The sequence below is a fragment of the Eptatretus burgeri genome, chromosome 6 (assembly GCF_056783735.1).
Source record: "Eptatretus burgeri isolate ZD-2024b chromosome 6, Ebu_testis_v1, whole genome shotgun sequence".
NCBI lineage: Eukaryota > Metazoa > Chordata > Myxini > Myxiniformes > Myxinidae > Eptatretus > Eptatretus burgeri.
Window position 1 is genome coordinate 71,575,004 of NC_140966.1, and position 15,000 is coordinate 71,590,003.

General features: G+C 46.4%; 1 protein-coding gene across 1 annotated transcript in view; it reads right to left on the bottom strand.

Annotated features, from left to right (window-relative positions):
- Positions 1 to 14,698, bottom strand: part of LOC147025032 (extracellular calcium-sensing receptor-like) — a 30,416-nt gene extending 15,718 nt beyond the window's left edge. Inside the window, exons 1-2 of the mRNA XM_085887062.1 lie at positions 14,484 to 14,698; positions 13,877 to 14,000 (exon numbers count right to left, since the gene is read on the bottom strand). Coding sequence (XP_085743188.1) covers positions 13,877 to 14,000; positions 14,484 to 14,672 — 313 coding nt within the window. The 5' untranslated portion in view covers positions 14,673 to 14,698. The remainder of the gene's footprint in view (positions 1 to 13,876; positions 14,001 to 14,483) is intronic.
- Positions 14,699 to 15,000: the final 302 nt, after the last annotated feature.

A 15,000-nucleotide genomic window follows, 5' to 3' on the forward strand; every position in this document is an offset into this window, starting at 1 on the left:
GCTTCCTTGCCTGATTCACCTCTGTGCATTCACTGGTTCTATCATAAAGACGTATGATGAACCTTTCCAGTTGACACACATTCTGATCTGAGACCGATGAAGGCTCTTGGGATAAACTCAAGAAAGTTTCCGTTATATCAGGGAAATTGGTCCAGGTGTCCCAAGCGGTTTTCTTCCCAATACCACTGAATGATGATGACGTGTCACAGCCAGTGAAGGCATGGAAGAATAGAAGAGCTTTGGCCTTATTATCACCAAGACTGTTTGCAATCGTCTGAGCTGGTATTAACCTGTAGTATTTCTTGACTCCATATGCAACCCATAGTTCGTCAAGGGATAAAGCGTGAAATATGGCAATTGCAAGGACAACAACGTCAGTGTCGACTGACCTGATCAGGATTCTGTGATGGCCATTTTGTGCACAATGGAGAGCATGCACGAATAACCTCATATCGGCTTCTTCATGGTTCCATGGAGCTCGAGAAGATTCTATATTGCACTCTTGGGAAGAGATGACATTGGTATCTTGTGTGCTATATAGCTACTTCTCTTGTGTGGATAACTTAACGACGCACTGTGACAGGTAATGATTCAGCTCACTCTTATTTTGGTCCACGCGAAGAAAGCTCTGCCAGTTCTGCGGAATTGGTGTAGAATTTGTGACAATAATGCGGCTCCCCGTTCCCCTCCTCTTTCTCGTTGAACTCTTCAAACTGTTGTCAATATACCGATCCCATATAACATCCAGACGTTTTGTGTTTTGCAGATTTCTCAGTACATAAGGCAAGAACACATTTTCAGCATAGTCTCCGAATGTTGAGCAGGACTTAGGAAGCAGCATATTGACTATAACAGATCCATCGAGTATCTTGGCATCTACCTCTGGTGTACCACACTCAGAAGCCATACTCGTAGCCAGCTTGTCGAAACATCCAATAAGGTCTGATTTAGTACACTGCCTCAGTTCTCCCATGTCTGATAGAGAAGGTGGTGATCCCTGGTTTTCATGACTGAAGAATTCATCCATGTCCCCTTCTCGGGACTGACAAGATATGTACATTCTGCCAAACAACTCACAGTTGCTTTTCAGAGTCCTAATTTGGTGTGATGTTCTGGAGTATTTTGAGGGTGAAGTCTTGTGGAAGGGAGCCATGTTGTTCTTTGGTATGATGTCTGAAATTGGTTTTACTCGCTGCTCCAAGCGTTCAGCAGCATATGTGTCATATTTTGACTGCCCATTTGCTTCCACATTCCTCAGCCTAAAGGTTGCATTTTCTGTCATCACCTCCTTTGTGTCCAGCACGATCAGATCATTTGTATCTTCTGTGAAGGGATTACCTAATTCTTCAAATGTTGCAACCACAGCTTTGATGTGTTGGGCAAATTTCAACTGAGTGGATTGTCCCTGATCATGATGCTTTGTAAGTTTTGTGGAAGTAATTCCAAATTAATTCTCAAACTCGTCGATGATTCGAGCCACTTCAGGACCAGCTGTAATCCACTTTATCAAAGCAGAAGGATTATCAGTGATTCCAATCACACCACCATCATCTTTGATGTGATCATTCATCTGTTCGTGTGCTTGGTCCATAGCCATAGTAGAGAAAGTGTGAGGTGATCGCTGCACCACAAAGTTACCCTTCTCAAATTGCTCATGAATTGACGGCACTTGCTGACGAAGCTGTACCATGTCCTTGATATGGATAGGGAGCCATCTTGCGTAATTTGTATGTTCCAAAGAAAACATCCATGGAACAATTTGTCCAAGGCACTGAACGTACAACTCAAAGTTTGCTTCATGCAGAGAATGCACAAATTGCAAGAGTCGAAGTTCAAGATCCAGAACCAAAGCCCAGTATTGGAATTGAGGAACCTTACTGCAATTGACTTGATGCCAAGTTTCAAAATCCATTGTGTCATCATCTGGCCCAAGTGATTTGGCATATGTGATGTACGCAGATTTCCGAAGGAGGTGCAAAGCTGCTGCCGTTACTTGGTGTACATAGCGAGACCTGGTGACATGCGAACCACTCAATATATCATCAGCTTGACCAGAGGTTGTGACTTCAGACTGCACAAGAACTGCTGTCCATCCGCTACCACTGAGGAAATTTCTGAGTAATTTCAACACATTCATCTCTATGTGGAGATGTCCCATTACCACCACAAATTTATCCTCACCAAAATTGTCTGGCCCTGCCCATCGGATTTGTTTTGCAATGGAATATAATGGCTGATCCATGGTTATCACAGGTATTTGATCAGGGTGCAAATGCTGAATCGTCCTTGCCACGAGACACATAGCATGTGCTATTATAGCTGGCGTATGTGCTGGTTCTGTGAATAAAGGCATCAACACAATGGGTGACACTGGTCTGATCTCAGCTGATTACCTATTGGCATGGTAAGCTGCCCATGACACAAAGTCTTTGGTATCAAGATCCGTCTTGTTTGATACAAGTTCTAACATTGCACTCAACCGGCCGTCTTCTTTCTCTCTGGATGCGGACATGACGCTTAATTCAGCTTTTACTTGACCTGCAACAACTGGTGCATACAAGTCAGTTTGTGGCAGACCTGCTGGTGCTACTTCTGAATATTCTACTGGCAAGAGAGATGCTTTTTTCTTGGCAACGTCTGTGGTGATGAGTACTGGATCTCTATTGATTCCTGGTTTGTCTTGTGTCAGAAACTGGATGATAGAAATGGCTGCCCTATGAAAGGAGCCAAATCACATTCCGCGATGTTGGATTGTGGTCAATATTATCAACAGCCCCAACAGTGAATACATCACTCTTCAATATTGAAGGACAAACGTAGCCATCTCGGTCTAACTGAGCACAGACACTGTTTGTAAGGCTTGTTGTTATTTCTTGTGTTCTTTCATATGATATACACATACCATGACTGGATAGTCTATCAATTAGCCCTCTCTGTCTTGTTTTAGCATGAAGCTTTAGACCCGTATATATGATAAGCGGTGTCTCGCTTGTTTTGACATGGCGCGATTGAGTTCCAGATGAATCTCCACAGGTTTTCTTTGTGTTGAACATTATTAGCTCAGACAGAGATAAGGCTGTTTTTGTTGAGGCATCTGATGCTTGCTTTTGATGTTGGATACTTGGTCCTCTCAAGATCATTCTGACACGAGCTAGGACACTTTCTGGGGCAACATCATTTTCACGTCCAGGTTTCATGGATCCATCAAAAGCATATTGGTTGGCGAAAATGTCCTTCCTCAATATTTGTGCTGCACAAACTTAGTGGATTGCTGCATCATCGTCGTCGTCATCATCATCATCATCGTCATCATCATCGCAAGCTATTTTAATCGCTTCTCCAATGTTGGAATTAAACATGAGAACCATATCTCTTCCTTGAGTTTGAGCTCTCATATCTGGGATTAAGTACAACAGTCTCTCCTTCAATCGTGTTGTATTGACCTTTCCAGAAAAGTCTGGATCTTCTTCTCTTAATCTGGACTCGTAAAGTCACCCCATATCTGACAATCTGAAGACTGACAACATTTCATCTTGGCGGAATTCTTCTATGTACGAAACTATCTCACCAAGTATTAGACTATCGACTTTTGTGCTTTGGGTGTCTCTTACATGCTGAGCATTATGTTTTCGCACACGGTTGTTGACGGAAGTCAGACATGATAGATGACACCTAGCATCTAAGGCATGCATGTCACCTTCGGAGAGCTTTCCCAACAGTTTCCTATCTTGTAACACATGTGCATATCGACGAATTAGAATATCAATTTTGTCAGTCCTTGCGTCATGGAGATACTCATTTGTGTCATCTTCTTCACAAAAGAAACAATTAGATGTCCTTGCCATTGAATCCACGCTGCGTTGCCTGGTCTTAACAGGACTTGTCACATATTCCAGGTTTTCTTTTGTCTTCTTTTTCTGAGCACGTTGGAGCTTTTGTTTGTCAAACCTGTTTCTGCAGCTTTTGTGCCATACTGCCTGGTTTGTTCTGAGCGTGGCTTCAATGCTATCTCCACTGTCCCACTTCACAATGTCAATATCCTCTGGTAAGGCATCAATTTGATGAAACTCCAAAATATTCTCAGCAAATAGTTTGTAGCCACATTCTTCATCACTTCCTCTATATTTAGCTATGATGGGATTAACAAGCTTTTCATCGAGTCGGCGAGGGGGTTTTATCCGTCGACCTCTCCGGGAGTAAATGGCGGTTTCACTTGAGGGAGGCTTCCGATCCTCTTGGTGAGCCTCGACTCGTGCCGGGGATGACTCCTCGATCGCTCTCGGGTGGAACGTGGCAGCTCCATCGCCACCATTCCCAGGTGGAGTTCCTGGGGGGGGGGAACACCTGGGGAGGGGATGTCAGAGGGAGGAGTGCCAGATGGTGGTGTACCTGCGGGAGGAGTACCTGAGGGAGCCAAATGGCGAACCGACACAGTGGTCTCCCTGCCATCCGGGAGTCTGACATGAGCATACTCTGGATTAGTATTGATGAGTTCGACCCCCTCCACCATGGGTTCATACTTGCTTTGTCGTACCGGGCATTTCATGAACACTGTTCCGGGATGGGTTAGCCAGTTGGGCACCGATTGGCCGTCAACATAACGTCGCTGGTGAGTAAACATTCGTTCGTGAGGAGTTGCATTGGTGGACGTGCAGAGCAAAGAGCGTATGGAATTCAGAGCGTCGAGAAGGGTAACCTCCCACCGCTCGGGTCCCAGTCCTCTTGATTTCAACGCCAGAGTTACGGCTTTCCGAATGACTCCGTTATACCGTTCCACCTGCCCATTACCCTGTGGGTTGTAACCCGTCGTTCGACTAGTTGCTATGCCGTGCTCTAATAGGAACTGTTTTAGCCCGGCCGACATGAAACACGGCCCTCTGTCTGAATGTATGTACGAAGGTTTCCCAAACATAGCGAAGAGGTCAGAGAGACATTTCACGACAGTGCCCGAGGTCATATCCGAGCACGGAAATGCGAAAGGGAACCTTGAATATTCATCAACAACAGTGAATATGTATCTGTTGTCTGTCTCGGTCGGCAGGGGCCCTTTGAAGTCGATATTTAGTCTCTCGAAGGGAGAAGTGGCCTTGATCAATCTTCCAGATTCCGCACCATAGAATCTGGGTTTTAGTTCAGCACAAACAGGGCATGAAGCATTCATTTGTTTAATATCTTCGATAGAATAGGGAAGGTTTTGTCTGCGCACGAAATGTGCCATTCTGGTTACCCCTGGGTGGCAAAGAGACACATGTAGGTCTTGCAAAGCCTGATTGATTGTCGCCGAACAGTAGACCCTAGAGAAGGTATCTGCAGCAGGGTTTTCCCTCCCGGGCCGGTAAACAATGTCGTAACTATAGCAGGCTAGGTCTATCCGCCATCTCATAATTTTTTCATTCTTAATTTTCCCGTTATTTTTCCCATCAAACATGAATGCAACGGATCGCTGGTCCGTGATGAGCGTGAAGTGGTTTCCCAGTAAATAGTGTCTCCATTTACGTAGGGCTTCGACAATAGCGTACGCTTCCTTCTCTATTGCTGAGTGTCTCTGCTCGCTTCCAGAGAGAGTTCTCGAGAAGAACGCGACGGGTCGCCCAGACTGATTAAGCGTCGCAGCTATCGCGTGATCAGAAGCATCTGTTTCCACCACGTAGGGCACCGAGCTATCGATCGATAATACCACGGAATTACTGATATCATCTTTGAGGCTGTGGAAAGCTTTTACAACAGCGGCATCTGGTGGGAAGTTTTTGCAATGCACTAGGGGATGTATTTTCTCGGAGTATTGCGAAATCCATCTCGCGTAGTAAGTGAACATGCCTATCACCCGGCGCATTGTCTGCAGGTCCTGAGGTGGGGGTAGCTCACGAAGTGGGCGCAATCGTTCAGGATCAGGCTTAATCGTGCCGTCGGCTATTGTGTAGCCGAGAAGGTCAATTGACCTTGCCGAGAATACGCATTTCTCGTAGTTGAGGGTCAGATTATATTTTCTAGCAATGCTCAAGAATCTGTCCAGATTCATATCATGTTCCCCCTGATCCTTACCGCACACTGTGACATTGTCCACGTAAACAAAAGTGTCTTTGAGGTTTTCATCTGAGATGATGTCGTCCATAACTCGTTGGAAGCAAGCTACTCCATTCGTGACACCGAACGGAATCCTCCTGAATTGGTAGAGGCGTCTACCTGCCTGGAATGCGGTGCAAGGTTTGTCTTCCTCTCGGATGGGAATTTGATGATAGGCGCTTCACAAATCGATGGTGCTGAATATTTTATAATTGGCCACGCGTTCGACCATCTCGTCTATGCGCGCCAAAGGGTAGGCATCGAGTTGGGTGAAACGATTGACCGTTTGTGAGTAATCGACAACCATTCGTTTCTTATGGTTCTGATTGGCGGTGACCAACACCTGTGCGCGCCATGGCGAATCGCTCGGTTCTATAATTCCTTCTTCCAGTAATCGCTTGGTCTCTGAAGCGATGAAGTTCATATCAGCAGTGGTATATCGCCGCGATTTGATCGCTATCGGTTTACAGACTGGCGACAAGTTAGCAAACAGCTGGGGGGACGTTACCTCTGTGGTGGTCAGAGCATTTAAAATTAGACGAGGTTTGCTTCCTCCAAAGGGTATTTCGACGCTCGTGTGCTTCTTGAGGACATTATGACCCAGAATTACGTCTGCGCATAAATCACGAAGCACCAGTACCCTTACATCCCGATGCGTGTACCCTTTTAAGTCCAATTCAACATTGCAGTACCCTCGTACGCAGGACTGTAGTGATGTGGCGGCCATGCATACCGTATTGTCTGTCGGGTGGATCTTCCATTTCCTCCCCTTCACTAGCGAGCTGTTGACGAAACTCTCAGAGCTACCGGTATCAATCAGAGCTTCAGCCATATTCCCGTTAATTCGTACGTTGATGATAGCCTTGGATAGATTCCCCGGTGAGGCTGCAGTTAGTTTTTTTTGTGAGTAGAGGGCCGCAGAAGTGGGTTTATTTCTCCTTAGAGTAGATTTACATACCCTGGCATAATGCTCTTTCTTGTCACAATTCATGCATGTGGCATCTCTGGCAGGGCATTTGTGGCGGAGGTGTCTTTTGTACCCACAAAAGAAGCATTTACCAAACGAAGTAGTTGCTGAGGAGTTTGACGAGGTCTGGGTATCCGATTCCTCGGGTTTTTCTCCATCCTCTGTGTCAGGGGTGCCCTGTGGGGTTCCTTGAGTTTCCACCGTAGCGGCGTTCATTAGCAGCATCGGTGTCCCAAATGACTCAGATTGCTGCTGAGCCGTATCCATCGCTCGAGCCTGGTCGACTACCTTTTCAAGAGTGGGTTGCGCTTTCTCCAGTAAGCGTTTCCGTATGTGGGCTGACCTGATCCCTTGGATGAATGCCTCTCGGGTCGCTTCATCTCGGTGTTCCTCGGCGGTTACGGCCCGGAAGCTGCAGTCTTTTCCCAGCTGCCTCAGAGCTTGCAGGAACTGATCGATGGTCTCCCCGGCTGCTTGCTTGCATGTGTTGAGAAGATGTCGTATGTACACCTCGTTCTTGCACTTCACGTAGAGCACCCGCAGCTCGTTGATCGCTGCATCGTAGGTGTCACACTCCGAGAAGAGCCTCTATACACTGGGCGAGACATGATTCACAAGGGCGGCCAATTTGTCGGCTCCCTCTTCGATGATGGTCAGATAGTGTGAGAAGGAGCGGAACCAATGTGACCATTTCATTTCCGAGTCAGTCGCGTTTGGGTCTGCGTCGAACCTCTCTGGTTTGTAGATCTTGTCCATCGTTGGTTGAGAGAGCCGAGAAAATCAAATGGAATAAATTGAAATGAAAGCGAGAGAAGAACATTCAGAGTGTTGGCTTTATTCCATTTGATTGAAGCCGCTTCTACGGGCACATCAGGGAATACAGGTGCAGCAGGGAGTACATAAGCAGTAATGTATACATGTGCAACTAATCACCGCAAAATAAATCAGTATAAGCACGGAGTCCGATATACTCTCAATTCTCACCATTCAACGAGCACCAAGTGAACCGCCGCCGTAAATGACAATGCCCCTGGGACAATCCCCCCGACCGCGCGGAATCGTGGCTTTATCTATTCCGTGCTCGAGCCGTGCGACATGTGATCACACGTCACATCCTTCAATTCACCACACGGCCATTTTGAAATTCAAGATGGCGGCCGTAATTGAAGTCTGATCGTGTGTGTCCTGCTCTTGTATGAAAGAGCATATAAAAGTAGTCATGTGTACCAGTTTTCACACTTTTTTCACATTTTGAACGATTCTGGTGAAATGTTGACTGAATGTACTGTACTATGGTGGACGTCATCCTCTCGCTTCATCTTCGAGCTCTCTCTTGGTGGTCGAGGTCGGGCTATCTCGTATTGGCGTTGGGCGACCTGTCGGTGAAGGCGCGGGCCGGTGGCGAGTCCGCGCGACGCCTCGGATACCCTGACGGGAGGCGCAGCCATGCCGACTGTGTGGGCGAATCTGCGCGTCTGGCGAGGGATGCCGGAGAGAACTCACCAACCACGTCATCGCAAAGGCCCGAGAGCAGGCGCGGCTACGCTGGCTAACGTGGGAACAAGGCGTCGCGACCTGCCCACCATCACACCTCGAGGGGGCAGGTAACCAGCACGGTCTCGCGGGCCTTTTCAGTCATCCACGGCCCACGACCATAAAGGTTTACGAACCCCGTCTACCTCCCTGCCTATGGGGAGGGTTTTCCTGTTGTTTTAGTATGCATGCTGTGGCGCCGTGTCCTGTTAAGTGCATGTACATTCTCATTGTAGTCGGTTGTATTGCTTTTTATTTGCCTTGCTTGTAAAATACGTGCATGATTCCTTGCTTGCGTTGTGTGTGCAATATGTGCTTTATAATAAACTAGTGTGGGCCTGTAGGTGAGTGCCAGTATGTGCAGCTCTCCCCCCCTCTCTCTCCCCCTTCTCTCTCCCCCCCTCTCCCTCCCCCTCTCTCTCCCCCTCTCACTCCCTCCTCTCTTTCCCCTCCTCTCTCTCCCTCCTCTCTCTCCCTCCTCTCTCTCCCCCTCTCTCTCCCCCTCTCTCTCCCCCTCTCTCTCCCCCTCTCTCTCCCTCCTCCCACCTCCCCTCGCCCCCTCCCTCGCCCCCCTCCCTTTTCCCCTTCTCTCGACCCCTCTCTCCCTTCTCCTCTCTCCCCCTCCTCTCTCGCCCCTCTCTCTGTAAATGCATTCACAAATGTCTACCAAGCACAACAATTAATTCCAACCTTGGGGGAAAAAAAAACTTTCAAACCCTCGGGAAACAGCTGTTTCCCTTGGGAAAATTCAAACCTTGGGATTAATTAATAATTTGAATAATAATCAAACCTTGGGATTAATTAATTAATTCAAACCTTGGGAAAAAAAAACAGCTTTCAAACCTTGGGAAACACTTGGGAACAGCTGAAATGGATGAGGAAGTACGATATCAAACTTTGAAAAGGCACATAATCAGGTCCCCAGTGTCGATTGTGACGTCATACCAAACGAAGAAGAAAAAGAATTGTGACGTCAATCGTGCAAAAATAAATAAATAAATAAATAAACATTAATTGTGACGTCATTCGTAATGTCATAACACCGTGTCCTGTCTTTGGTTGACAGATAAGTGACCGTAACTTGGGAACCGCTCGTCCGATTGATATCAAACCTTGAAAAGGCACATCCGCGGGGCCGCGGCACTATTCCTGGCAAGTTTCAATCCGATCGGACTGGTGATCGTCTGGTTATTAATCATTTGGGAAAAATGGCATGCTAAGGTGAGAAGGTGGAACGACACCTTCAGCTGCCATATATACACCTTTTTAACACTGAAAAAGCAATAAAATGGCCATAACTTGAACCGCTTGTCCGATCGATATCAAACCTCGAAAAGGCACATCCGCGGGTCCCCGGCAATATTCCTGGCAAGTTTCAATCAGATCGGACCGGCGGTCGTCGAGAAACGGCGGTCGCAGACAGACAGACAAACAGACACACACACAGAGATTGCTGGAATTATAGATAGATGTCCGTGTGTGCAACGTATCCCGTTCGTCACGTCCTCCTTTCACCACATTGAAAGTGCCATCTTGCATCGTGTAATGAGTAGTGGATTTTGAACACCCGAGTAAAGAAGAATCTGAACCGTCGAGGTCGGCGTTATCCCTGTAGCACGGAACGAACCGCTTAAGCAGTTCGTGTCCTAAGCCGACCTGCGGCGTGGTGCAACCCCTCAGTAGGTTACCCGCGCAGTTACTTAGGTATATTTACATTTGGCGATTCACCCTATTTCGCGTGGGTGGAATGCGGACTGGGTTGTCGTGTGGTTAAACCCCACCCGTGACTGGCTCCTGGCGGTAGTTACAGGAGGATCACGACTGAATTGTCCGACCGGTGGGCAACGCGGTCACGATTCGAGTTACGCGGCTGATTCCACGCTGGCGGGCACGAATTCACAACAATACGTATATACAGTAGACGAGGCGTAAGTCGTCACCATCGGGACCGAGAAAGTGACGACTTAGAAATGTGACGACTTGCGCGTATGCGAACATTCATGATGACTGTGGGATGAAGGATGAAGTCTCGCGTGGCCTGGACACGTATGTGTGAGAGCCGGCTATTGTACCAAAAGGAAAACACAATCCTCGGGGCATAGGTGGGGGTTCATTGGTGAGTTGGAAAGTGATCAAGCAAAGATGGAATTCATGAATAAGTTTATCAAAAGTAAAGATAATAAACAACTGTAAGACAACAACTTTGCCTGCTTATCACCATGATGGGATTGACCAACGAACCCCAGAGACTTTTATTTATGTGTGTACATATATATATATATATATATATATATATATATATATATATATATATATATATATATATATATATATATATATATATGTGCAGTAAATGTAGATACACACACATATCATGCTTGGTGTTGGCTTAATGGTTAATGTGGTGGGCTTGGGATCCAAGAATCCCACGTTCAAATCCCACTTTTCTGTTGAATTAATACCAGGTGGGGTAGACTCTGCCTGTCGTCCTTCCGAGATTGTCAAATTGAGTGCGAGCATGCTGGCTTACTGTGTTGGAATGGCGACCCATCCAGGATTGTGCCCAAGAGCCAACGTGACTGCTTTGTCAAACCAACGCTCTGCACATAGTATGGTCCCAATGGGTTGATGGATACACAGATATATATGGATTTCAGAATCCAGGCTGATAAATGCATCCACACATCCATGTCCTCAGACAGTTATTTCCTTAAATGCATGTTCAGATTCGCCCCATCCCCATGTCTAATGGGATCTTAAATGTGATGCGTTGAGAAGGGTAAAGAATTGATCCCCTCTCTCTTGAGAAGCTTTTTTCTTTACGACAGACACGTTTTCACACAGTTCTTACGTGAGCTCTGATGCTGCCATTATTTTTCCTCAGCAATGCTCTTTCGCAAGCGCAGATGCCGCCTTTTTTGTGAGCGCACGGGTCGTCATGGTAACCATGCGCAAGTGGGGTGGGGTGAGCTTGGGGTGGACTGCGCCCGCCGAGACGGCCCACAGATATAAAACGAATTGGAGCTCCGTTCTGTGGCGAGAGAAATGAGAGGAAAAGGGCGCGAGAAGTGAGAGGAAAAGTGCGAGAGAAATGACAGGAAAAGGGCGCGAGGTGTAAGTGCAAGAAGCGGTGGTGAGCGCGCAAAAAGGAGAAGAAAGCGAGCGTATGGTGCGCGTGTGGGTGTCTGACCAGCTCAAACAACGAGACAATTCGTCCTTCCCAGTGCTTGAGCAAGCGAGCATGTGGTGCTGTGAATGTGAGTAGAGGCGACGAGAGAGGCACGGGTCAGTCATTAGTCTATGTGTTGCTCATCCTTGGCCCCTTGTCTAAAGGTTGTACAGGCAGCATGCTTTGAGGTTAATTTGAATTTCCTGGTGTGATTCCCCCCCCTCCCACGCCTTGCTCCTTTCAATCTTCCCTCCTTCACCCAATCGGTCCGTTCCAGAACCTCTGCTTACTTTCAACCCAGATCCTCCTTTACTACCCCATTTGTCAGTTGAAACCCTCTACTCCTTTCATCCTCTCCTTGTTCACACCACAGTTCCGCCCCACCCCCCCACCTCTATCTTTTACAATCCTCCAAAAACCACGCACACCAAACCTCATTTCACGAATCCCTCATTCACCCCATCGGTCTTGCCTTCAACCCCTCAGCTGTTCCTTTGTCCCTTGGTTCAGCTGCTTGCCTCTCCATTTTCACTCCATTCGCGCATTGTTTAATTGGGCACATTTAGTCTGTCTGCATCCCTCTCCATTGCAACGCCATCCACACATTATCTTATTTCACACGTTCAAGGCACAAAGCAGGGTGCTTGATATTCATGGCCTGTGGGGCGGTTCCTCGTGCATGTTACAGTGCAGGACTGTACAGAGATCGTTTTTGCGTGAAGGAGGGGCTAAAGGGTGGCTGCGGTGTCTTTTGCATGTCAAGAGATCAAAGGTCAGAGGTCCCAATTGGTGAGCCACTAACTGGTGAGCCAGTGATGGGATTTTGACAAAACTTTGTAGAAGTATATACAGTATCATGACGCAAAGACGAGCTGATTAGATCTTAGCATCAAGAGGTCAAAGGTCAGATGTCATGTCAGGTAAAGATGTGATGTTTTAGAAAAGCTGAAGGCATTTAAATCAATTTTGGTAAAAGTTCAGTTCACTTCAGTTTAGTTCATTTTATTTACTTATTTCCACACTTAAGTCAAGCCTGGTGTTGGCGCAGTGGTTAGGGCAGCGGCTTGGGATCCAAGAGGTCCTGAGTTCAAGCCCCGTTGGGCCACTGAATAAATACACCAGGGGGTTGACTCAGTCTGTCATCCTTCCGAGGTCGGCGAAATGAGTACCAGTATACTGGGCCGGTGTATACCCCGGTTAAAATAGGTGTACCTTATCCCTGTGTAGTAAGAGGCGACCAGGGTTGCGTCAGGAAGGGCATCTGGCGTAAAACGTGCCAAATCACTATGCGGATCATACGGATGATCCGCTGTGGCGACCCCTAACGGGAGCAGCCGAAAGAAGAAGATTTCCACACTTAAGTCAATCAAACAAATGCAATAAATATATCAAACAAGAAAACGGTGGAGGAACTTGGAAAGAAAGCAGTGTTTGAAAGATTTAAGTTCCGCAAGACAATGTATTGTTCTTAATAAAAATATGAAAATATCTTCTTCTTCTTTCGGCTGCTCCCGTAAGGGGGTTGCCACAGCGGCTCATCTGTTATGATTTGGCACAGGTTTTACGCCGGATGCCCTTCCTGACGCAACCCTGGTCACCTCTTACGACACAGGGATATGGTACACCTATTCTAACTGGGGCATACACCGGGCCCAGTACACTGGTACTCACTTCTCCGACCTCGGAAGGATGATAGGCTGAGTCAACCTCCTGGTGTATTAATTCAGTGGCCCAACGGGGCTTGAACTCAGTAACTTTTGAATCCCAAGCCGCTGCCCTAACCACTGCACCAACACCAGGCTTAAAAGATGAAAATATGATAAGTAAAAAGTGACAGAAGGAAGGAGACTATTTCAAATTGAGATCAAGTTTGTACAGTAGAATGATGTAATAATGTTGGCGGAGGCGTATCGGTCAACATTAAATAAAGGCATATTGGTCAAAAAGGGCCGTTCTTGTATTTCACTTATCTTTCTCAATAGTATGCCTTCAGGCCAAAACTGCAAGGTCTTTGAGGGCAAAAATTACGTTTCGTGTACAGTCTCTAGTTGCTTTAAGTTTCCTTACTTCAAAATGTTTGGTGCCCTCAACAATTCAAATTGATGAGAACTCATGCATTTGAAAATGAGTTTTCCATGACCCACCTGTGCTGTTCGAGTACTCTCCAAAAGTGCAAGGGATGCAGTCAAAGCAACAGAAAGGTTCTCCTTTACGGGAATGTTTACGAGTTCCTTGTGGGCAAATGTTGCTGCATACTGACAAAGGAACCTGAAAAAAAACGTTTTTTAAAAGATGTTAATATGTTAAAGTATTGTATGTCTTCCTTTCTCTGGTACTTTGCCCAACGATACTTTCTGTGCTGCCAAAGCAGCATTATACTGGGTGCCTTGCCATTGCCTTCCGAATGATAATTGGGTTCGGAATTTCAAATTTTTCATGGTGTGGGTGATAACACACAGTTTTTGTGATACACATTGGAGGATCTCAATTGACCACAAAATAATAATGGGAGATGGATCCACAACTTTGCACCCATCCAAGCGATGGCATACTTCCTGATGCAATCCCTTGCCTGTGACTTATCAATCCGAATATTCAGAGTCGGTCTGTGAATCCAACCTATGCTGGACAGCTCAAAAGTAAGCGTGATATCTCTGCACCATCCTTTCAGACAAATCTTCAAGCAACACAAAACAAAAGTATAAATATCGATTTTTTTTCCTTTGTATTTCACTTGTTGCTTTCACTTACGTTGCGTTTTCCTCCTTTCCACATAATCACTTGATCTTCCAACTGAAGTTCTTGTCCTGCTGGTTCATTTGAATCATACCAACCAACAACCTTCAGTTGCAGCTCATTTTCTCCAACCAACTGCCAGTTCAATAGTTCAAATATTCCTGGAGGATCTCCATTGTCATCAAAACTAATTTCATTCCCCATGTTATTTACAAAACGCACATTTCGCATGTAGTACATCAACTGAAAGAGATCATAAACCATACAGTCTGGGATAGTTTATATTCTTCACTAGATCTTACAATTTTGTTGGCATAATTTATTTTTAATCAGTCGTTCTTCTTCCTCTCTTCCCAAAACTGTACTAGGGTTGAGGCCAGATGGTTCTGGTCTGCTTTAAATATAATACACCTCCACCTCCCTCTGTCCTCACCCAACTCCCTTCTCTCTCCAACCACCCCCACCTTATTGATATCCTTCCTCACACAATCTTCCCATCTCAGCCGTGCACGACCTTCCTCTTACCTCACTC